General features: G+C 51.4%; 2 protein-coding genes across 2 annotated transcripts; both read right to left on the minus strand.

The window, feature by feature from the left end:
- Nucleotides 1-4433: 4433 nt before the first annotated feature.
- On the minus strand, nucleotides 4434-9380 carry LOC104336132 (keratin, type I cytoskeletal 19). The gene is made up of 8 exons (XM_009941944.2): nucleotides 8796-9380; nucleotides 7773-7855; nucleotides 7054-7210; nucleotides 6635-6796; nucleotides 6083-6208; nucleotides 5734-5960; nucleotides 5266-5411; nucleotides 4434-4459 (listed from the first exon to the last, which is right to left on the minus strand). The coding sequence occupies exons 1-8, from the start codon at nucleotides 9378-9380 to the stop codon at nucleotides 4434-4436; spliced, it is 1512 nt and encodes a 503-aa protein (XP_009940246.1).
- A 6422-nt stretch (nucleotides 9381-15802) lies between these two features.
- On the minus strand, nucleotides 15803-20258 carry LOC104336137 (keratin, type I cytoskeletal 19). Its single transcript, XM_009941949.2, has 8 exons — nucleotides 19611-20258; nucleotides 19157-19239; nucleotides 18723-18879; nucleotides 18463-18624; nucleotides 18003-18128; nucleotides 17639-17865; nucleotides 16624-16727; nucleotides 15803-16093 (listed from the first exon to the last, which is right to left on the minus strand). Exons 1-7 carry the CDS (start codon nucleotides 20142-20144, stop codon nucleotides 16640-16642), a joined length of 1377 nt encoding a protein of 458 aa, XP_009940251.2. The 5' UTR covers nucleotides 20145-20258; the 3' UTR covers nucleotides 15803-16093; nucleotides 16624-16639.
- Between the last annotated feature and the right edge of the window lie 1396 nt (nucleotides 20259-21654).

Below are 21654 nucleotides of genomic sequence, written 5' to 3' on the forward strand. Positions count from 1 at the left end.
CGGGACTGCGATCCTAGGAAGTACAAAGGCAGAATGCTGATAAAGCTGGCAGAGCAGTCCTTGCCCAGTACAGTTCTACACTGGCTTGGAGAAGACGGATTAAGTACAGACTAGGAGTTCTTCTCTATCATTAAGGTCTCAGAATCTCAACTAGGCAGAGAAATTAAAAAGTAAGAATCCTTTCACTCTGCTGACATCAAAATTCAGGCCAAGCTAATTTTAATGAGATGTTTTGCTAAGAGTCAAGAGCAATGGCCTTCTCTCTGGGACAACCTGTTTCTACTGGCCATTGAGCAAGAGGCAGGTGTTCCACGGCTTTCTGAAACTAAGCGTTCACTGTAAGAGATTCTCCAAGCCTGCTGCACCAGGGAACAAGTGAGGGCAAACTCTTGCTCGAATCCTTACTCTGTGTCAGGATCGTGGACTGGAATAGCTGTTCTTATGGCAAGTAAATAATCCCATTTAGCGAAGGGCTGAAGTATCCCAGTATTCCTAGATTTGCCCATCATTTTATTGTTCTTATTCCTCATGTTTCTGTTGAAAAGATGCCTCCCCTTATCTCTGCATCCTTGGATGTTACTTATCCAGTACAATGAAAGCCAGAAGCATTCCTACGGTATCGCCAGCAGCATTCCTTTGGTATCGCCAGCAGGCTGGAGACAGAGGTGTGGAGAGACTTGCTCAAAGTGATTTACTCAAAGACAAAGAGCATGCCTCTGGCAGAGTCTGCAGCTGAACTTAGGTCTCCAGTATCAGACTGAATGACATGCAATGCCTGATGTCAGCCTGCCCTGCCTTCCAGGATGGGCTCCACTCAGTCCCGAAATACAAAGGAGAAAAGCTCAGAAGAAGTGAAAACTCTGATAAAGGTATTGTGCACAGGAAGGAATACCTGGATTTCATTACTAGGACTGGAGAACATAATTGGAGTCAGGGTGTGGTGGTGGTAAGCATGAACCGAAACTGATGTAATACTGCATCGCTTGAAGCTTTGCCTGTCCTGTGTATGATTCTTCAGGAGTTTCCCAATGGCTGTCTGCAGCAAGCATCTTTTCGGAGTGAGCACACATTCCTTCCTCTGCTCCACAGTTATCATTTACCACATCAGAATAATGCACGCAGAAACACGGGATGACTTACTCCTTTGTGGGAGTGGAGGATGTCTACGTGCCTATTGCGGTAGTTATTGTGGAGAGCAGAGGGGATGGCTCCTGCTCTGCTGAGATGCCTTGGTGCCCTGAGCACCTGGAGCTTTGTCCGTCAGACCCACCTCTTTCTGCTGCGGGCCTTCAGCAGACGCCTTCGCCCAGGATCCTCACCTGGCACATGCTTGCCCTCTTTCTTGCTGTTTTTCCTTCTTGTCTTCAGGAAATGGGTGCACTAGTTAAGCTAAGATAAAACCAAGTAATTGTTTTGAAGACCTTAAAAAATACATTAAACTTTTCCTCCTATTTTCATTCAGTTATTTGAACTCATGAGCTTCCTGGGTCTGTCTCATTAGCACAAAGACATATGGAAATCTCATGGAAATTTGGTTTCCAGGCCAAGGTTTGCAGCTCCATAATTTGCAGCTCTTTAATATATGGGTTGTTTCCAGGGTGTTTTCTGCTGGGGAACTGTTTATCCCAAGCTACCTTCTCATGCTTTCCAGACGCATCCCAGCTTGCAGGTCCACAAACAACCTCACAGTGTCCTAGGAGCTGACTCCGTACACCCCCGGGGGCTCTCCAGAGGCATAGTCATAAAGTCGGGATCACTGGAGTCCTGCTGGCCGTGTCATTAGGTCTCTTTCACCTCTCAGGAATCTAGGACAGCTCCTTTGGCAAAGTGCGTGCTTTGCACCTGCCGGACCTGGTGGGAAGGCTGGGAGGGCCTTTGCTGCGGACGCAGGGAATCGGGCGAAGCAGCTAGATGTCAGTAGCAGTTCGCAGGAGAAGACTAGCCCAGACCTGGGGGGAATCAGCCGGGGCTCCCAGAAGAAAGCGGCAAGCGTTTGTATATTGTGGGTAGCCTAGAGTTCCCAGAAGACTGAAATCTGGAAGAGCATCAGTACAGTATTTTTATATTTTTACAAATTAGAGTGTGAGGACTCATAGATGGGGAAGGATTGAGGCCAGAAAGGGCAGCAGCGGGGTATCTTACTGTCTTTCTTTGGACTGAACAAGGCAGAAGAAGACAATGGGAAAGCAAAAGGGAAAGATTTGCATTCCAGCTTCTTTTCAGCCACAGCTCCAAGAACAACGGAGATAGACAGGGAGGAGTCCAACCGATGGAAACTTGCCATTATAACCGTGATAAGTATCTCTTTTGATGTCTTGTGAAGCACTGGCCTTACATGTCTGCGGAGAGATTTCTGCATCAGGTCTGGGACTTTCTGTAGGGCTGGAACTGATGTTTAAAGAAGACTTGATTTAGAGTCTTGGTTTAAAAACTTCTACCTATGGCCACTCTTCTGAGTCATTATTGCAGCTGTTCCAATGCTACATTTCCTTATTGTGCTCTAGCCCATGAATGTTATTTGGCTTAGTGTCTGGTAGATTAAAGAAAAGAAATACCGGTGAGACATCTGTTCTCCATGGTCTTTTACAGCAGGAGAAGGGCACCTTCCACCTGCTCCCTGATACATTAATGACTGAGCTTCTTCAGGCATTGCTACCTACGGCCCATGGAGATGCTGCTTTCCTGGAAGGTTTCAGGTTGTGTAAAGTCTGATTCTGTAGCAACAGAGAAATCGGGGTCAATGTAAAAGAACTGACACTAGAAAAGTGTGCCATGATGTACTGAATAGATGGTCCTGAAACGGTTTTGTCTTTATACTCTTTCTCCTCCTCCCCTATGCTGACTGCTCCTTAACCTCCAGCTTTTGATGGCAAAGGAGTAACCAGGAGTTTTGCTTTGCCAGGTCATCTCATAAGTGAACATGACGCTTTCCAGAACAACCACATCACAGTGGACCAGAAGTAATAGCAGCCGCATCCAGTGCTGCTCTTTTAGCTGTGAACCTGCAGGGTGGAGCGGACACATAAAACTGATCTCTGCTTAGTTTTCTGGACCGAAAGACAATTTAATCCGCAAAACACCCTCCAGCTCATAATGGCTTTTAATTGAAAATTCTGCAAACCCAGAATGACTCTGCCAGCTCACCATGGCTGCTTCCCATGACTGCACCCACCAGAAGTGCTCTAGGGCCCTGCGTTACCGAAGCGCTGCCCTCACCTCTCTGCGCGCTCGGGGTCAGGATGCGTGCACCCTACCGTGCCAGTCCCCGCTGGCCCGGCGTCAGCTGCAAGGCCGCTGTGCGAGGCCCAGAGGAGGGAGCGGTCCTTGCCTTGCGTGTGAGGTTTGAGACATGATGGGTCTGTGTATCTAAAGGCCCTAGCTGGCTTTGTTCTCCGTTGTATTCTCTGTTGAGCTGCACTTTTTCAGCTCCCATCCTGCCCTCTCCAGTTCTCCAAGGAAGGTATGTTTAATGTAAAGATGGTCTTGCAACAGTTCCTGATGTTCAGGTTGAAACCCTTTGAAACAGAAGGATGACCAGTAAATGACTCAGTCACTATGTGAAAATACATAGGAAAGAAACCTTTTGCCTCCAGCCCTTTTTCGAATGGGAAGATTCTTATAAAATGGAAGGGATAGGTCAGAATATAAGCCATATCAGCAGAGTTGAATCAGTTGTGGAGACCAAGATTTCCTCTTCAACCTAATCAGAGTCCCCAGGCTGGGTGATGAAGCGTGAGAAGGCACGGCCCGGATGTGTCAGCGCTAGACTGGGGCCAAGGCAGCCTCCCTGTCTCCAGCTGTTCCGCCACCGACTCTCAGAATTTTTCTAAAATTGTGTTTTAGCGCAATGCTCCGTGGGAAGCACTCGGGCGGCCGCCCGGTGAGGCTGTCTGTGTAGGTGGTGGAGGAGGTCACGCAGGAACGCGCAACGTGTGCCGCAGGCTTTGGCAGCGAGGAGGTGGACGCGACCCGCAAGGCCAGCGAGGCCGTTCCCTGGCTCCCGCTGGCAAAGCAGCTTTGTTCCCAGGGGCCCATCACCCCGACCAGCTTAGGCGGCCGTTGTGTGTGGATCAGCACCCGATTCTCTAAAGGAACTCAGTTGCCAGACACGGGTTTCTTGATTGCATCAGGCAGAAGCAAAGTTTTATTAGAGAAATTTTTTCACCAGCAGGTACATTAGTGATCATAGTACTGGTTAACTCCAGCAATAGTCATGGTGGTTGGGCACACGCAGCAATACAGACTGGAAAAAGCAAATAGCAAATGAAGCAGAATGTGGCCCAACGCTCTGCTTATCCCTCTGACACATCGCTTAGCATTGTGGAGTAACACAACAGAGCAGGCTCCTTTGCAGAGGCACACAGTAAATGTTCTCTCTCTTTATCCATGGCCCTGCTTCAGGGTTCTCTTGTTGGATATTCTCATTTCTCTGCTTAATCGCAAATCCTTCTGCAAGGCACTGGAGAGATCAAAGGAAACATTACTTTGTTTATAGCAAAAATAGTTTCTTTCCCACACTGTCATTCTATAAACGGGATTATTCCACAAGCCAACTCGATTAGAGTTTCAGATAAATACTGTCCCTTCCTGGGAAGGTCTGACTGGTGCCTGCCATCAGGCAGATGGGAGCTGTGGCTCGCTGGAGCATGGTTTGTCCTTTTACATAAAAACGCCAAGTGGTGGAAGCTGCAGACATGGCACCAGCAGCAATCTGGGTGAGGGAACAGCGTCAGGCCCCTTGCCAGACCCGTGCCCCTGCTCACACACGTTCTCCTGGACCAGCTGCCACCATGTTTATTTATTTATTTTTCAGTTTGGCTGGAAGTTTCCCCTGAAATAACACTAGTAGTTCTCTGCCAGAATTCCCATGATTCCTGCCTTTTTTTCCCCCTGATTTCTGTGCACTCTGCTTTTTCCTACTCTTTCCTTTGTGTCCGATTTCGTGTCAGTCCTTTCTGCGTGTTCTCTGTGGCTTGCCTGCCTGATGACTCTGTCCTGCTGCTTTCTGTCCCCCTTCCCCCTTCTCCCTGTTTGCAGTTCTCGTGCTTCCCAGCAGAGCCACAGCTGCTGCTGTCACGGCTTCCTGAAGGCACTGGTTGCAGCCACTCCGCTGTGGCCTCCCACCGTGTATTTCCAGGCAGCGTCACGATGCAGCATTCAGATTCCACCTGTAAGCTGTGTGGGAAGGGGCTTTGTTGCCGCCTGTCCCTGTTGCGTGAGCCTAGAGAAGGCTGTGGAAATCTTGTAGCGTGTTGCAGTGCTTACCTTGTATCTCCGCAGCTGCACAGGATGGCATCTGGGAAGACGAAGTGTAAGTGTGGCTTGTTCTAATGATGCCTCCTCCTCCTATTCCACTTGTTCTTGCAACTCCTCCTCCTAGACCTGAAGACTGACCAATTCCTCCTTGCTGACTAAGGGGACAGGACAATAACATTTTAGTGAAGGAAACGACAGATAAACTAGAACTACAGCTTTTCCTTGTCCCTGCCGCCCTCGATCTGTTGTCCTTTTTGGCAGAGAACGGGCAGGATGTGGCCGTGACCTTTCCTGCCGTGGCAGTGGCTGGCACGGGGTGGGGAAGCAGGTTGTCCCCACTGGTTAGCAGGCGGCCCGAGCAGGTCAGTGGGGTGAAGGAGCTGTGCCCTGCCTCCACCTGTTGCGCACTTTGCTGCTCTGTTAAAATACCCAGGAGACAGGGTTTTGTATCTCTTGGTGCGTCTCAAGCCTACTCACATAAGGTCCTGCTGCCCGCCCTCCAGCAGACAGCGGTATGTATGGATCTCCTGCTCCAGGCGGCATTTGACGTCCAGCAGGATCTTGTACTCCTGGTTCTGGCACTCCATTTCTGCACGCAGGTCTGCCAGTTGCTGCTCCACGCATGTGATCTGGCTCTGCAGCTCAGCAAGGTGGCTGTTGTAGCGACACTCTGTCTCAGCCAGAGAGGATTCCAGGTTGTCCCTCTGAGGAGTGACGTGTGGCACGATACAAACACAGGCATGAGAAACACCGCGTTTAAACTACGAGTTCGTACATCAAAGCCTAACTGTGAGGCAGCTGAGCGTTACCCCAGCTCACCACCCACCTGGCTGAGCTGCGCCTGGAGATCGATTTCCAGGGCTTGCAACTGGCGTCTCAGTTCGGTCACTTGGTTGTTGCACGTCTCCACCTCCTGCCCGCTTGTAATAACCTCCCGATTCACCTCCTCAATCTGAAAACCGCCAAGGCAGAAGAAAGGGGTTCAGGGAATGTGTGATGTAAGTCAGGTTAAGGAAAGAGCAGAAAAGTCAGCAAAACCCATGAAATAAGAAAGCTTTGGGTGAACTCTCTCATCCTAATGGAGTGTAAGCTCTGCTCATCGTTCCTCTGGCTCTTCTAACGGTACTGCTGTCCAGTTCTTCGCACTACTTACTGCTTTGTAAAGAGTTCCTGCCTCAACTCTCACTAACATGCAGCAATTCCCGTCACCCCATGGAAAGGATGCAGAGTGGCAGTACCCCCCGTGTCACCTGGTCAATGCAAACCAGCACCGAGCCCTGTTACAGTATGTTGTGTAGTTTTAACGTGCAATAAACCCCTGTGGAGCCACTGCCTGGGTGTCAGCCAGCGAAGGTCAGAGCTGCGTACATTTGCTCACCTTGCATTCATACCAATCCTCAACTTCTTTGCGATTGCGTTCGATCAGTGTTTCATACTGGCACCTCATCTCCTCCAGGATCTTTCTGAGGTCTGGGCCAGGGCAGGCATTGACCTCCACACTCACGTCTCCAGTCGATTGTTTCCTCAGACAGTTCATTTCCTGGAAACACCATCCAGATCGTGTCATTTTTTAAAATGAAGAAAAAAACTGAGGGAGCTTAGTTCCCTCGTAGGGAAGAGCAGCGCCCCTGGCAGAGACCCTCTCTGCTGGACCTTCCCAGCTCCTAGCTCACATCTATCATCTCCATCGACCACCCGCCCTCTGCAGCCAGCACCCTGGGGTGGGGGCCAAGGAATGGGAAGGTCGTGGACCCAATATCAGTTAACGCCTCTGACACGAGCGGGGCAGGGCCCTACCTCCTCATGGTTCTTCTTCAGGCAGCAGAGCTCCTCCCGCAGCGACTCCAGCTGTGCCTCCAGGTCAGACCTGCAGAGAGTGAGCTGATCCAGGACTTGGCGTAAGCCGTTGATGTCAGCCTCCACGCTCTGGCGAAGGGCCAGCTCCGTCTCGTACCTGGGAGCAAGAAAGGAAGCGAGAAAGAGTAGTCAGTGTCTGACACCACCATTTGCTCTTTTTCTTTCATTTGACCACCTTTCTTACAGCGTTTTCCTAACTAGCCGAACAGGGTGCTAAGAAACACAGTCGGAGGCTTGCTCCGTCCAGCCTGCTCTCAGCCTGCCTCCTCTGGAGCTTTTTCACGGGGCGGAGGTGTCGCTCACCACATTTCTGTGCTCCAACAGGAAAAAGCAAAAGCTTCCCCTTTGAAAGAAGCCACGTGCCAGAATGGCAGCTCGGGCGAACCCACGCTGCTCCCTGTCTGCAGGTCCCTTCTGCTTTCTGAAGAACTCTAACCTCCACTCAAAACCATCTTGTTATCCTGAACTTCCCATCCTGGAACTGCTGCTCATTAAGGCAGCTCTAGAGGCAAGGGAGGAAAGAGCTTTTCTACGTAGCCTCCAGCCTGTGCTGATCCGAGGGTCGCAGGAGACCTGTCCGAGAGCTCCGTCTCAGCAGCTCTGCAAGCGGGAGCGCGGTGACCGAGGCAGGGGACAGCTGCGTGCCCGGGGGTACTCACTTCACTCGGAAGTCGTCGGCCGTCATCCTGCTGTTATCGATGTTCAGGATGATCTTGTTGTTATCTATGGTTGCACAGACAATCTGGAAAAAGAATATTCACTCCTGAAGCCTCCTCCCTGTATCCTCTGGCTGCAGTGTACCCACTGAGCGGTGCCACCAGGCCTGGCCTCTTTCTCTCTCTGTTTTTACCGTTGGGCAGCAGGTGTGGGGCAGCAGTCCCTGGGGGAGTGTTCAGTGAAGCGCTCAAATACTCAGATAGGTGGTTCCGACGCAGACAGTCAGGGAGGTGCAATTTGTGTTGTCCAGCACCTGCCACGGTCCACCCAACCTTTTAAATCTAAATCTTCCTTTCATGAATGAGAGATTTAAAAGCTTTGTTTCAAGACTCAGTTATAAGCCTGTCTCATTCTCTCTGTTTCCTGGATTCTTTTCACTTTGTTCTTCTCTGTGCGTTGACATCCCAGAATTTTTGCCAAACACACTTTGCAAATGTTTTTAATTTTAAATTGCATACTCAAGATGTGTTATGGCAATGCTCTCTTTGTTCTTATTTTTAATTAGATGTCCTATATTTCCCAATTCTGTACAGAAGAGTAAACTTGTAAAAAAAGGGAAAAACATTTAACTGGAATTCTGCAAGACTCATGACAGAATAATAGAAATTCAGGCAAATTAATGCAATCCATTATTTCTCTTCTAGTTGCTTTCTTGGCATATATGTATTTAAACACCTTGGCACAAACCTAATTCAGAAAGACTACTGAGCCAATCCAGATGTATTCCATGAAGAGAAAATTTTCCCCTTCAAATATATCTGATGAATAAAAGCAATGGAAACAGTCCAAGCACTCGAGGTTTTTACCTTTGAGTTCTAGGGCTTTCTGCAGGCAGTTGTCTTAATGGCTGCTTACAGAAAGCATTTTACAACAATGAAATATTACTCTTGATAACTGCATTAAGTTGTGAACCAGCACCGTGGGAGAAGCTTACAAGGGAGAAAGCAGCTGAGAAATGATGTTACCTGATTTTGAAGATCTTCTATTTCTTTATAATAGCAGCTGTAGTCCCGTGGCTCACAAAAAGGGCCCTGCTTGGCATACCACTCCCTGATCCTGCACTCCAGGTCAGCATTTTCTTGTTCCAGGCACCTCACCTTGTCCAGGTAAGACGCCAGGCGGTCATTAAGGTTCTGCATGGTGACCTTTTCGTCACCAGAAAGAAGAATGCCATCACCAGCAAAGCCACCTCCAACTACCCCTCCACCAACACCAATACCGAGGCCACCTCCAATGCCACCGCCAAATCGAGCACTGCCACCGCTGAATCCGATGCCTGGACATCCTCCGAGGACAGCGGCTCCTAAGCCACCTGCGTAGTTTCCACCAACCAAACTACCAGTGCTCAGTCCTCCTCCGTAATTCACACCACCACAGTAGCTTCTACCAGAAAACCCTCGGCTACCACCTATCCCGCAAGTCGTGTATCTTCCGGAAGAGACTGAGGAGATCCGTGCTCCTCCACCACCACCACCGCCACCAATAACACAGCTGCCACCGCTGGTCCTGCCCCTGAGAGAGCCAGTTGTCTGCTTGACACTACAGCTCATTTTGAGGACAGCTGCAGATCCAACCCAAAGCCCAAAGCAAGATGCACCGCTTGATGCTGAATCAGACTGCAGGCTGGTTGCTGCCGCAGATCCCTATTTATACCTTCCAAGGGGGGTGTCACCTACAGGGTGTTTCTGCTTCCCACGAGGCTGGCTAGTCTTGCTGTTTATGCCAGGAATAAATAGCCCATAGGCAGTTTCCCTCTAGAAATCCCAGTTCACAAGGAAGATACTTTACATGTCAGCAGCTTATTCCAAAAAGTAAAATAATGTTTTATGAGTCATCAGCTTTTTGTATGATGCAAACTTTACAACAAGTCAAGAAAAAAAGTTGCCCTAGATTATGTACAAAGAAGAAACATTGGTATTTATAACATCAAAGTGCCTTTTATCTTTTATTAATTTGTATTTATTTTATTCTTAGTCCAATAAACATTTTTATATCACATGCTATAGTAGAGTACGTGGAACAAAAATGGGAAATTAATATAAATTCTCACTTCTGAAAAGAGTGAACAGCAGTGACCATAGCAGTGAAAAGACCAGGGATATCGTGGTGTAGAGGTCTGCCACCTGGCACAACGACAGCAGCAGGTCTAGTGTGGGCTTTGCTGTGAGCTTCTTCAGTCCCTGAGGAAATTCCCCGTGGGTTTGGTTCCCCGTTGGTGGCTGACACTCCTCTGGTCATGCAAACACAAGCAGTCAGCTTGCTGACAGTCCGCGAAGATCAGGCCTCTGAGTGTTGGCAGTGCTCTGTGTCCAGATGTTACGCAAACAGCTGCAGTGTACGAAGTACCTCTCTGAAGTTACCCTTCAGTTACCTGAACTGCTGTCCATGCTGCCGCAATTAGCGGTGACCGCAGATAAAGCAAGAGATGACAGAAAAAGGGAGTACCCATGGGCGACATATCCAGTTCCCTGGGTGGGCTGAGATGTGATCCCGCAGGTCTTTGCCATTACGAATTGTGCTGAGCACAAAATGGGAAGGAGAAAAGCTTTCCGCATTTCTGCACGGAGTTTGTCAGAGCAGCAGCAGGCGTTGGCTCAGCCTGGCTAGTCACGGGAGCGCGATCTCCAAAGCCAGGCAGGCAATAGCCAGAGCAGCGTCGGGAGAACTGGCTTGGCCAGGACGAGTGTCTTTCTCCAGCAGACTGCTGGAATGGGAAGATATTCTGCTCTCCAGGGGACGGAGGCTTCTGTTCCCTACAGGGTGGAATTTCCAAGCAACTCTTACTCACGAGTAACCTTTGACTCAAGCGTGTCCATATTTACAGGGGCAGCTGTGATTGATAAATGCTCTTTGGCGATGAGTGTGACACCTGACAGGGAGCCCTGAAAGCAGCCGTCACCTCCGGGCAGAAGCGCAGAGAAAAGCTACGCTCGCACGCTCAGCCCCTCTCGTTTGCTGCCGGGGAGTTCGGTGGCTGCTGTCACCGAGATAGGAGAGCGTCCCCAGGCAAAGACAGATGTGCTCATCTTCTCACCAGCAGAAGTTAGGACTCTACACTCTCCAGTGAGATAATTTATTTCTTTACTTAGATCAAAAATGATAAAAAGACGCCTACCCAAGGCTGGCAGCATCCTCGAATATTCATTATTCGTAGGGTGCAGTGAAATAACTTGCTCAGGGACAGAGCCGGAGTCTGTCAGAGCTCAGGTTCCTCTGCAGTGCCTGAAATACAGGTCCATCCTCCCCGCGCTCCCCACACAGCCTAGACTCACAGCAGCGAAAATCCTGAGCAAAAAGGAGGGTAGGGAGTAAATCTGGCTTTCATCAGTCATTCCGAGGAATATAATTGAAGCCAGGGTGTGGCTGTAAGAGCCAACAGAAATTAATATAAAGTCTGGATTGCTGGGAGCTTTGCTTCTGCTGTGCAGGCTTTCAGAAGTTGCCTGGTAGCCATCAGGAGGGAGCGGTGCTCTGGGTTGAGGGGGCCGTTCTTTCCCTTTCAGAGTCTTGGGTTTAGGAGGAGACCTTGCAAACACTGGACATTTCTTGGGGGGGGGGGGGGGGAGTACCTACGCCTACTTCTTTCAGCAGGTGCTTAATAGGCAGAAGGAACAGGCCTTGCTCCACGAAACTCACTGGTTTGCGCCATTGATCAGCCTTTTACACATGGCCTGGTGGAAAGGTCCACAGGCTACCGAGTCGCATCTCACCAACCACACAGCTTTTCCAAAGTACTTGTATTTGGGATTTAATTACATTCTTTGGAGCTTTACTGGGCTCCTGCCAGTTTGACTGGGCCATGGAACACGGGACTGACACAGCAAATGCACCCAGCAGCCAGGCCCTGACTAACCAGGCTGTATTTTACAACCCATTCGATTTTGGCCTCGCCGGCGCGCTGGGTGGCTGCAGCCGTGTTTGCTGGCAGGCGGCAGCGCGCGCGGCCGCGTGGCGGTTTCGCTCCAGGCAGAGCGGTGTTGCCACGGCCGTGTCAAGGCTGCGGGGCTCCCACCGAGACCTCACCGCGGATCCGGCGGGGGTGTGTGCCGGGGTCTGCTGGCTCTGTGGCTCCCTGCTTGCTCTGGCTGTGAGCCACCGCCTTGTTCTGAAAGATCCGTCAGCGCTGGTGATTTCCCCCACTAAACCGAATCCTTTACCTCCACTTTGGTTCTTATTTGTATTCCTGGAGCCTTGGAGCAGAACACTGCGTAGGAAAGGACTGTGCAAGTCTAAGACATACGAGTGTCCCAAAATTATTTACAACCTCAATGTAAGGCAGGAGGAAACAAAGGGTTTCATACAGGTGGAAGTGAAGGACGCAGCGACAGGCCGTTAGCTGGCACGGCTTGCAGTGGTCTGCGCAGGGTCAGTGCAAACGCTGTGAAGTCTTGGGGCCATCATGGGAAAGAAGAGAGACCTGGCAGCGCCCAAGAGGCAGTCGGTGTCAGTACGGGCGGGCGGTGCCGGCAGCTCAGGAGGAGGCAGGAGGGTGCTCGTTTCCAGGGGGTGCTGTGGGCAGTGGAGTCTGGCCCCGTGGGAGCTGCGCCTGCCCAGCGCACAGGCGTCTGCGCAGCGTCAGCCTGTCTCCTCCACGCTCCGCTCGCTTCACTTATCAAAGTTGATAATGTTTTCTTGTGTCAACTACAAGAAGGGTGTGCCTAATCTGACAGAACTCTGCTTTCATAAGCATTGCTTCGGTGATGTTTGCACAACCACACTGGAATATGATTTTATCTTGTCACTTGTAATTACCATTAATAATTTGCATAATAGCCATTAGGCATCACTTATTAAACACTTCTTTGATGTGATACTGAGCCAGCTCCATACCTCAAATGCAGACCATGGCTTTTTTCTGGCTAATGACTCGTTGGTTTATACCACCATGTTTAGCAAAACTCCTGCAAGGCAAGTGAAATAATTATCACAGTGAGTTTGGTAACAGCGTGATCCTAGGTCTTAAATACTCCTCGGAGACCAAGGTGATTACTCGGTTTCAGTTTCTTTCTTGCTGACTGTTTGCATCTTCAGACTACCTCTGAACATTTGCTAGTGATGAAGCAGAAGTCCAGCAGAGCGTGGAGGTGGGCAGAAGCAGATTTTGTGGCACCGAAGCTCACAATCTTCCCCGATTACTTTTGTGAAGGGTTGTGATTTCCTTCCAGACGATGACAGTGCAGCCAGGCTTCCCAGCATTTGCATCTCCGGAAGCACTGCTGATTATCATCTGCTTATCAAAGAAGAGTACAGGAGTGTTTGCATTAGGAGCGGTGGGAATGCTGATGGGTGAACGGAACTACGGCAATTTCACTCCCGCACGGACAGCGGAGCGTGGCGCAGGTCGGGAGAAGACACCAGGCTTTAGCCTGCGGTGCCTCCGGCAGAGTCGCGTGGGTCAAAGCAGAACCCGAGTATTCAAGTGCCTGCTGCGCTCAGACACCGACAGTGGTGCAAGAGAGAGGCAGCCAAAGGTGGAGGCCAGCCAGAGCCTCCCCAGTGTCGGCTTTTTATCTTTATCTCATACTTCTGCTAAACAGTCTCACTTTCAATATGTGGTTCATACTGGCAGTTTAAGTGATATTATTCAGAGGACTGAGCTGAGAAATATCCTGCTTGATTATAGTATCCTTTACTCAGCTATATAATTCTTTATAAATGTTACACAAGCGAGTCAACAAAAATACAGCCCCCACAAGTAGCTCCTATGGGTGTGAGTGACGCTGTGTCTGTCTGTGTATTTTAAAATAGACTTTTATAGAGAAGTTATAGTTTATACCTCACACCAGAATACGGCCTACTGTGGGCACAGCGTGGTGCCTGTAAGCAGGTATGATTGCTCGGGCAGCGCAGTCCTTCACTCGTGGCTGGTCTCCAGCATTGGCAATTTGCAAAACTCCGTGTTTTCTTTCTGTTTCTTCACTGACGTCTTAAACCTCCAGCGTGTTCAGTCCTCAGGGATTTTTTCTGATGGTGTTGTAATTCACATGTGAGGCAGAGACCGTATCTGCTGGAGCAATCCCAGTACGTTTCATCTGCAGCCACTGGTGGTGACGCTGATGGCTTCTGCCTGCCGGCCTGAGTGCTGCCGGACTCCCCCTCCTCGCGCTGGGGCACCCAGCCTTGCTCTCCTGCCCCCAGATTCCGCTCCCAGTCTTGCACCTTCAGCCCCAGTCTCTGTCTGTCTTTGGGATACTCGTCCATTCTTGCTTCCCAAGGCTTGCACATTAGAACACAAGAGCACGAGCTCTCGCAGGCTGCGCTGCCTGTGTGTGCGTGGGGAGCACGGCAGAGATTCACCCGCCGTCAGCGTCCCGGCCCACTTCTCGTCCTGTCGGCCCACGCACTGCGTCCTCTGCATTTCGTTTGCCTTCTCTTCCCCGCCTCGTCCTGTGCTGTTCCCGCAGTCACCGTTTCCCGTCACTGTCCGGGTTCTCTCCTGGTTTCTGCGCAGCGTTTGGTGCGGTGACCTTAGAGGTGCTGTGCAGGTTAAATAACACGGAAAGGCGCGGTACAATTAGTGTTGCAGGAATGGGAGATGCAGAACTTAACAGAGAAAGTATTGAATGCAGAGCCTTGTCCAGTGGCTCGTTAGAGCAATTAACCCCAAGGGCTGCCAAGAGGCTGCTGCTGGGACAGAGGCGGGAGAGGCCATGGCCCAAGGCACAGCTGGAGCCGGCCCGGGGGTCGCTGGGCCATGGCCTCCTGCACGCTCGGGGCTGGAAGCTCAGAGCACAAGGCACAGGAGCAGGCGAGGCTTTCTGCAGAGCAAGAAACAGAGGTCCCGGTTTTGCTGTGATTTTTGCCGGGACAGTAGCTCTGTGGGGTCAAGCTTTGGCTTGTCCCAGGTTGTCAGTGCAGAAACGTCTGAGCTGTTTCCTTCGGAACGGACACCAAGCCAGACCCATCAGATCCCCCGAAGTCTGCTTGTCAGCAGCCCTTGCGTTAGACCTCTGTGTCAGGTTAGTGCCAGAGCCCATCCAGCAGTTCGTTACAGAAGAAGGCGAATGGAGCCACATAGTGAGGAGCAAAGACTGTGAGCACCGCTGCAGCCCGTCCGACGCGCTTGCTGGATGCTGCTGCCGGTGGGAAGGGGCAGGCTGGATCTTGAGTCTTGGCTGTAGTTGTGCTCCTGAAAGCGTTTGTAATTCCTTTCTCTGTGGTAATAAAATACCGGCATCTTTTTTTTTTTCCTGGCTGTTTATTGTATCTTAGTATTAAAAAATTCTCTCCCACATATTAATTTGTCTCACCCTTTTATCTTCCCACATGTTGCCAGCTGGTTCTTCCTGTTTGCCTTTTTATTTAAATCCATTTAGAGGTTCTTTATTTAGCATTTTCTCTGGGAATAGTTTTCCTCCACCAGAAGGGTGTGGCAAGTCCAGCAGAGCCTTCAAAATTACTACTTCAGTATTATTTGGGAAAACTTGTTGTTCTTGATTTTATCCTGTTACTGCACATTCATAATAACTCAAAGGTGCTGCGTATTACATTATATTATATCATATTATATTATATTAGCACACACCTACTTTAATGAAAATTCGATTTTCGCTCAGAAGTCTCCTTCCACAGTAAGATCACCAGCCAGACTGCCTTGAAACCCCTTTCCTGCACTCTCTCCAGCCTCCCTGAACGTTGCTCTCCTCATCACCTCCTACTTCGTGTCTTAGCTTCCGCCTCCTCCTCCGGCAGCCGCCGTCCCTTTGCGCAGCGTCGGCTCCATCCTCCGGCAGCGGCCCCGCCACCTCCGTCCCGCAGCCACGGAAGTCAGCAGGAGCCCTGTGGCAGACGCGAACACTGCGCATCTTTATTTTCTCCTTGTACTGATTGCTTTGTGGAAATAGGTGAAAGGTAGATTTCTAACCAAAGGTGTATGGTAAATAGAACTATCTGAGTAGCAGTTTTTAAAATACTTGTATATTAATTTACGTGTAGAAATTATTTCTCAGGTTCAAGGCTGTGTCAGTAGTAGTGAAGTTTTATTAGAGACAAGCTTTGATAGTTGTTAGACAACTGACCGCAAAACAGCTGAGCCCAAGACCAGTGCTGGGATGAAAGCAGCGTCAGGGATGAAAGCAGCAGGCGGCGTGGGCGGCAGGAAGGCAGCCGTTCTGCAAAGTCCCTTCCGGCTGGTGCCGTAAGCTGAACTGAGAACTGGCAGGTGATTTCTGCTTTGCTTTTTCCACATGGTTTGTTCTTCGAGAGACCTCCTCAGGGGGCTGGGCAGTGGGGCTGGCAGGGAAGCACTCTCGTCTGCAGGGACCTGCCGAGGGACAGCGGGAAGCGTTACTTTGTCAGAGGGTTCGTCTGCACACTGTGCCTTTCTCTTGCACCCCCCTTGCTCTTGTACTGACCTTTCTTTTTCCTCCTCTCCCTACCTTGCTTAACTTTATATACTCGTTGAAAGACTCGTGACTGACTGATTCCTCCTGCCAGTTCCTCATTTTAGTGTTGTGCTGAAAGTCTCATTTAAACAAATTCGCTTCTAGTAACCCCCCAATGTCGAACACATTTTCTATGCATAGGTTTACAAATGCCCCAAAGCTGCAGCCCTTGCCACCGCTTGCTACCATAGCCCAGTTAATCCCCGTGCTCTGCCACCAGCAGTCCCAGCCGCGCTGCTGCGCGCCCGACTCCCCGCACGGCCGCTCTCCAGGAAAAAGAAACCTCCTCCAGCCCCTCTTCACCACCCAGAGAAGCCTGGAGACCTCTCGTCCTCCTCTTCCCCAGGAGCAGAGCAGGAGCAAAGCAGCAACCGGTGGTCACAGCGCAGGCTTCTGGGGGACGCCTCACCTTTCCAGCCTCCAGCTTAGGGCAGGCACGGCTGACACAGGCTGCCTTTAAGCCCACTGCTTCTTCCGGCTGATGCCGCAGGGACCCCTCTTCCCATGGGCCCTCTGTGGAGAGGAGACAGCTCTGGTCACCCGACCGCGACATCCAGCCCTGGAGCTCTGCCCCGGGGCTGGGGCGCTGGCGGTGACTCTGCAGCCACTGCCGGCCACTTCCCCTGCGAACCCCGGGGGTCATCAAGAGCCACAATTAGCACATCCTCCCTCCTGCCTGGCTGTTGACAGCTACTGCCTTTCCATCCTGACGCGCTCGGGATTACCCGAGGCTCTGAGACAAGGTCCCGCAGCGTCATTTCATCCATTGCAACTGGCATTTTGGAACAAAACCTGTTTTTTCGTGTAACTAGTTTAGCACTGGAGAGCCCAGGAGAACCCACCTCAGGGCACCACCATTAAAATACCCCTTTTTCCAGACTGATGGAGCAGGGGGGTGCTCAGGCCGGTTGTGTGTGTATGCAGCCATTTAGGAGATGAACAGCGTGCCTCGCTGTTTCAAAATCCCAGTCAATGGGCGGCCGGGAAGAGCCAGCTGCTTTGCATACAAATTAAATCTCCCAAAACTTTAATTAAAATTGTTGTGTGAAACTGAAAATGTTTAGATAATTTATTGTTTCAGTTAAGTTAACTGCCAGTCCCTAAGCCTGTCTAGCTGTGGCAAAGCCAATAAAACTCAGTTAAATGGCGGTGTTGGTGAACAGCCCGCAGTGAAATCCGCCCTCGCGGGAGCTGCAGTGCTGCTCCCCCCCCGGGCGGTGGGGCAGCTCTGGGGCCTCTCTGGCTTCCACCCTGCGCGTTCAGCAGAGCCAGATCCTCAGGTGCCTCGGGGTTTGCTAACAGGCCCTGTCTGCTAACAGGTCAGTACTGGTTCCTCACCACAATATTGCTTTTACTGCTGCTATCACGAGTTTTCGTATCCCTGTAAGTCAAAGCAGAGAGATTTTACTGTGTAGTCTGCGTACATGATGTCGTGCTGTCCCCCCTCCAGCAGGCAGTGGTAGGTCTGAATCTCCTGCTCCAGGCGGCATTTGACGTCCAGGAGGGTCTTGTACTCCTGGTTCTGGCACTCCATTTCTGCTCGTATTTCAGCCAGCCGCTGCTCCACGCAGGAGATCTGGTTCTGTAGCTCAGCCAGGTATTTGTTGTAGCGACATTCGGTTTCCGCCAGAGAAGATTCCAGGTTTTCTTTCTGAGAATGGAAACAACACAAAGGTACCTGGGTACGCCGCAAGCTTAGCCCGTCTGGTTACAGGCACGCCTCTGGCCGGGCGGCTGTCTAAAGCGAGCTGGGGAGCCGGAGATGTGAATCCTGGTGGCATCACCTACCATGGTGAGCTGGGCTTGGACATTGATTTCCAAGGCCTGCAGCTGCCGTCTCAGCTCAGTGACCTGTTTGTTGCTTGACTCGATCTCCTGGCTGCTTGTGATGACCTCCAGATTCACCTCCTCCACCTGCAAAGTTAGAAAAGAGCCGTCCTTTCCTCACCTCCCCACAGCACCTCGCTGCGGCAGGGGCTTCCCCACCCTGCTTGTGCACACCCTGCAGCGAACTGGAGTATTCCCACGCCTGAAGCCCCCCCATTTCTTCCGTTGTGACCCTGTAACAGCATGCGGCGGCTCCTCTGCCATGAACAGAAGAGCACTGAAGGTGGGCAGTACAGTCAGATGCTGAGCGCATCCATGACAGCATTGCTGATATTACGACATCTCCAGTGCTCTTAATCTCTCGTCTTTCCCTTTTCCCCCAACAGGCAGAGCAGGGTGCAGCTCTGCACACAGGTAGTACCTTGCAGGCATACCACTGCTCAGTCTCTTTGCGGTTGCGCTCCATCAGCGTTTCGTACTGGCACCTCAGGTCCTCCAGGATCTTCCTCAGGTCTGGGCCAGGGCAGGCATTGACCTCCACGCTCACGTCTCCGGTCGCCTGTTTCCTCAGACAGCTCATTTCCTGCAGAGAGGGCGTGCACCGTGTCACTAATATTGACACTGGGGGGGACTTTCCTTCTTCTTTCTTCTTAATTCTCTAAGAGCAAGGGGCAATCTAACCTCCTCGTGGTTGGTCTTGAGACAGCACATCTCTTCGGTCAAAGCCTCGCACTGTAGCTGCAGGTCGGTCTTGCAGCTGGCCAGCTGATCCAGGACCGGGCGCAAGTTGCAGATGTCTGCATCCACGTTTTGCCGGAGACCACATTCGGTCTCGTACCTGAAGCCACAGGCAACAAAGAAAAGTCAGCACGTCAGTAAACCGTGGCGAGCCCTTGAGTTGAGTTTGTGGGGAAACGGTTTAGGACCAAGTCCTTCTTTTGCTTCAGGCACGCAATGCTGTGAATGTCGTCAATGGCGTCCCGGCCGTTCAGAGAGATCTGCGCCTTCGTACGGCAGCACGCCAAGCAGAGGGCTGGGATTTCCCCACCCCCACCGCTCACCTCCCCTGCCACGGGCAGCGCCAACCCCTCGCTCCGGCACAGGACCGTACTCACTTCACTCTGAAGTCATCAGCAGTCATCCTGTTGTTATCAATATTCAGAAGGATCTTGTTAGTCTCCATGGCTGCACACAGGATCTGGAAAAGAAAATGCGGGACAGAGATTCGGGCTGTGGCTTCCTCTGGCTACAGAAGGCCCTGGAGGAAACACCCACCTGGGGTCATGCAACCCACATTTTCTATAGTGATTCCGTAGATGGGGTTATTAATCAGTGAGAGATGGCATTGCAGCCGGGAAACCCGCGTGCCAGCTTGGAGCAGGCTGTGCTGAAACGTCAGTTCTCGGTAAATGCAGTGTCCTCCTCCCTCAGACCGTCTGTTTCAGATAAACTATTGCTTCCTCTGCACCTCCAGAGGCATAGCTGTTGCCTCTGCCGTTGGACACTGGTCTAGCCACGTGTGAAAGCAAAGCCCAAAGAAATGTTAGGATTTTCTTGAAAATTACTTACCTGGTTTTGAAGGTCTTCAATTTCCTTATGATAACAGCTGTAGTCCCGTGGTTCGCAGCTGGGCCCTACCTTGGCATACCACTCCCTGATCTTGCACTCCAGGTCGGCGTTGTCTCCCTCCAGGAGCCGCACCTTGTCCAGGTAGGAGGCCAAGCGGTCGTTGAGGTTCTGCATCATCGCCTTTTCGTTGTTGGCAAACAGGATCCCATCACCGCAACCAGCACCAGCCCTGGTGAAAATGCCACCAACGCCTCGAGTGCAGATGCCTCCGCCACTGAATCCAAGGGTAGAACAAGCCCTCTGGGCAGCTCCAAAGCTCCCACCGGTAGCACTGCCAGCGCTCAGCTGCTTCCCAAGGAATCCCTCGCCTAAACTGCCACCAGAAAAACTGCCGACCGCGCCACCGAAGTCGTAGGCAGCGTGTCTTCCCGAGGAGGCAGAGGAGACCTTTATTCCGCTGCCAGCTGCCGAGCTGCCCGCGCTGCTCCTGCCTTGGGAACAGGCAGCAACGACCTGCCTGACGGCGCAGCTCATGGTGAGAGCGCGAGGATCCAGCCCGGAGCCCAAGACAAGCTGCACGGGTCGCTGCGGTATCCGGTTGTGAGCCCTCTGTCCCCGGAGTCCTCTATTTATACCGTTCCTCGTGGATGTTGCCACCAGAGAAGGGCTGTTTATTCTTCCTCCTTGTGACCTGGCTAGTGCTAATTTTTTTTTTCACCCGGAAATATTTCCCCAAAGGCGTTTGTCTCCAGAAATCCCACAACAGAAAGATGCTTTGGTTAACAGAAGCGTGTTTCAAAACTACATCCAAAATGCTACTTCCTGAATCATCAGGTCTGACTTGTGATGACAGCGAAGCAGCAGCGACACGAAAAACAATGATACCCAGGAGCGCCCGGGGAAGGAAGCAGCACAGCAATTATCCTGCCCTGACGTGGGCGAGTCTGCCTGGAAAGTGAAAGCTGCGGGAAGCCGTGCTATCTGACGGAGCCTGTCGGCCCCGCTGCGGGTGCCCCCCGCTCCGCTGCCCTGCGCCCGTGCCGGCTCCCGCAGCGCAGCCCGGCCGGGCTCCGTCCCCGCCGGCAGCTGAGGGGCTCGGCCGGGGCTGGGGCCTGAGACCTCGAGATGCGCGGCTCTCGGGCGCACGCAGAAATACTGCCCGCGAGCAGACCCGTGATTCTTTGTTACTTCTCCTTCTCCGGCATGCATCCCAACATCCCTTCAGAGGGGACATCCTGGGGTATTTGTTTTGCTGCTTTCGGGGGTAGACATCATGTTCAAATATTTATCCAAAATAAAAGAGAAAAGGACATTTCCCGAGTACCAAACGTTGCCGTTAACTATGAACATGCACTGCTGAGAGCGCGCAGCCACGTGTGATGTCTCATAGGATTTCTAAAACAGTAACATGGGGAATTTCAGAAGCAGCCGCAGCCTGTGTGGGGCTGACCCGGTTCCAGCCAGCACCATGGAAATTCTCCAGATATAATCTAGGGGAAATGTGTTAAGTTTAGAGAAGACACTAGAAAAGATAATTAAAAAAGAAGATATTAAGCCCATTTTTTAGTCTTGGAATGTCGAATTGAAGAAGCAGCGAAATAGCTAAAATGTTTTGTCATCTGAATCTTTCATTTTATTAATAATATTAATACAGCCATGCTAATATTGGCTGGCTTTCTCCCATGTGTTGTTCAGCGTTGGTTTTGGCATCCAGGTCACCTGGACACATCACATAAAGCAGGCGTCGGGTGCAGCCTGTTTCAGAAATATTGCTGTGCCACTCGGGTAGGTTCATTAGTCGTGATTTTGTCTTGGCACTGCAAATCCAGAACACCTCAAATGTGGTGTGGACTCTGTGTGCCCATCCTTTGTCACCTCCGTAATTAGGAAGTGAAGCCTGTGCCACGGTGCCATGGCACGCCTCGGCGGCGGCGAGGTGCTGAGCAGCGGCTGTGGCACGGGCAGGATCCGGCCGCGCTGCATGGAGCCCGGCCGCAGCCCTGCAGCGGCTCTCGCGGCGGGGGCGGGGGTGGACCAGGAGCAG

This window comes from Opisthocomus hoazin, chromosome 26 (assembly GCF_030867145.1).
Source record: "Opisthocomus hoazin isolate bOpiHoa1 chromosome 26, bOpiHoa1.hap1, whole genome shotgun sequence".
Classification (NCBI taxonomy): Eukaryota; Metazoa; Chordata; class Aves; order Opisthocomiformes; family Opisthocomidae; genus Opisthocomus; species Opisthocomus hoazin.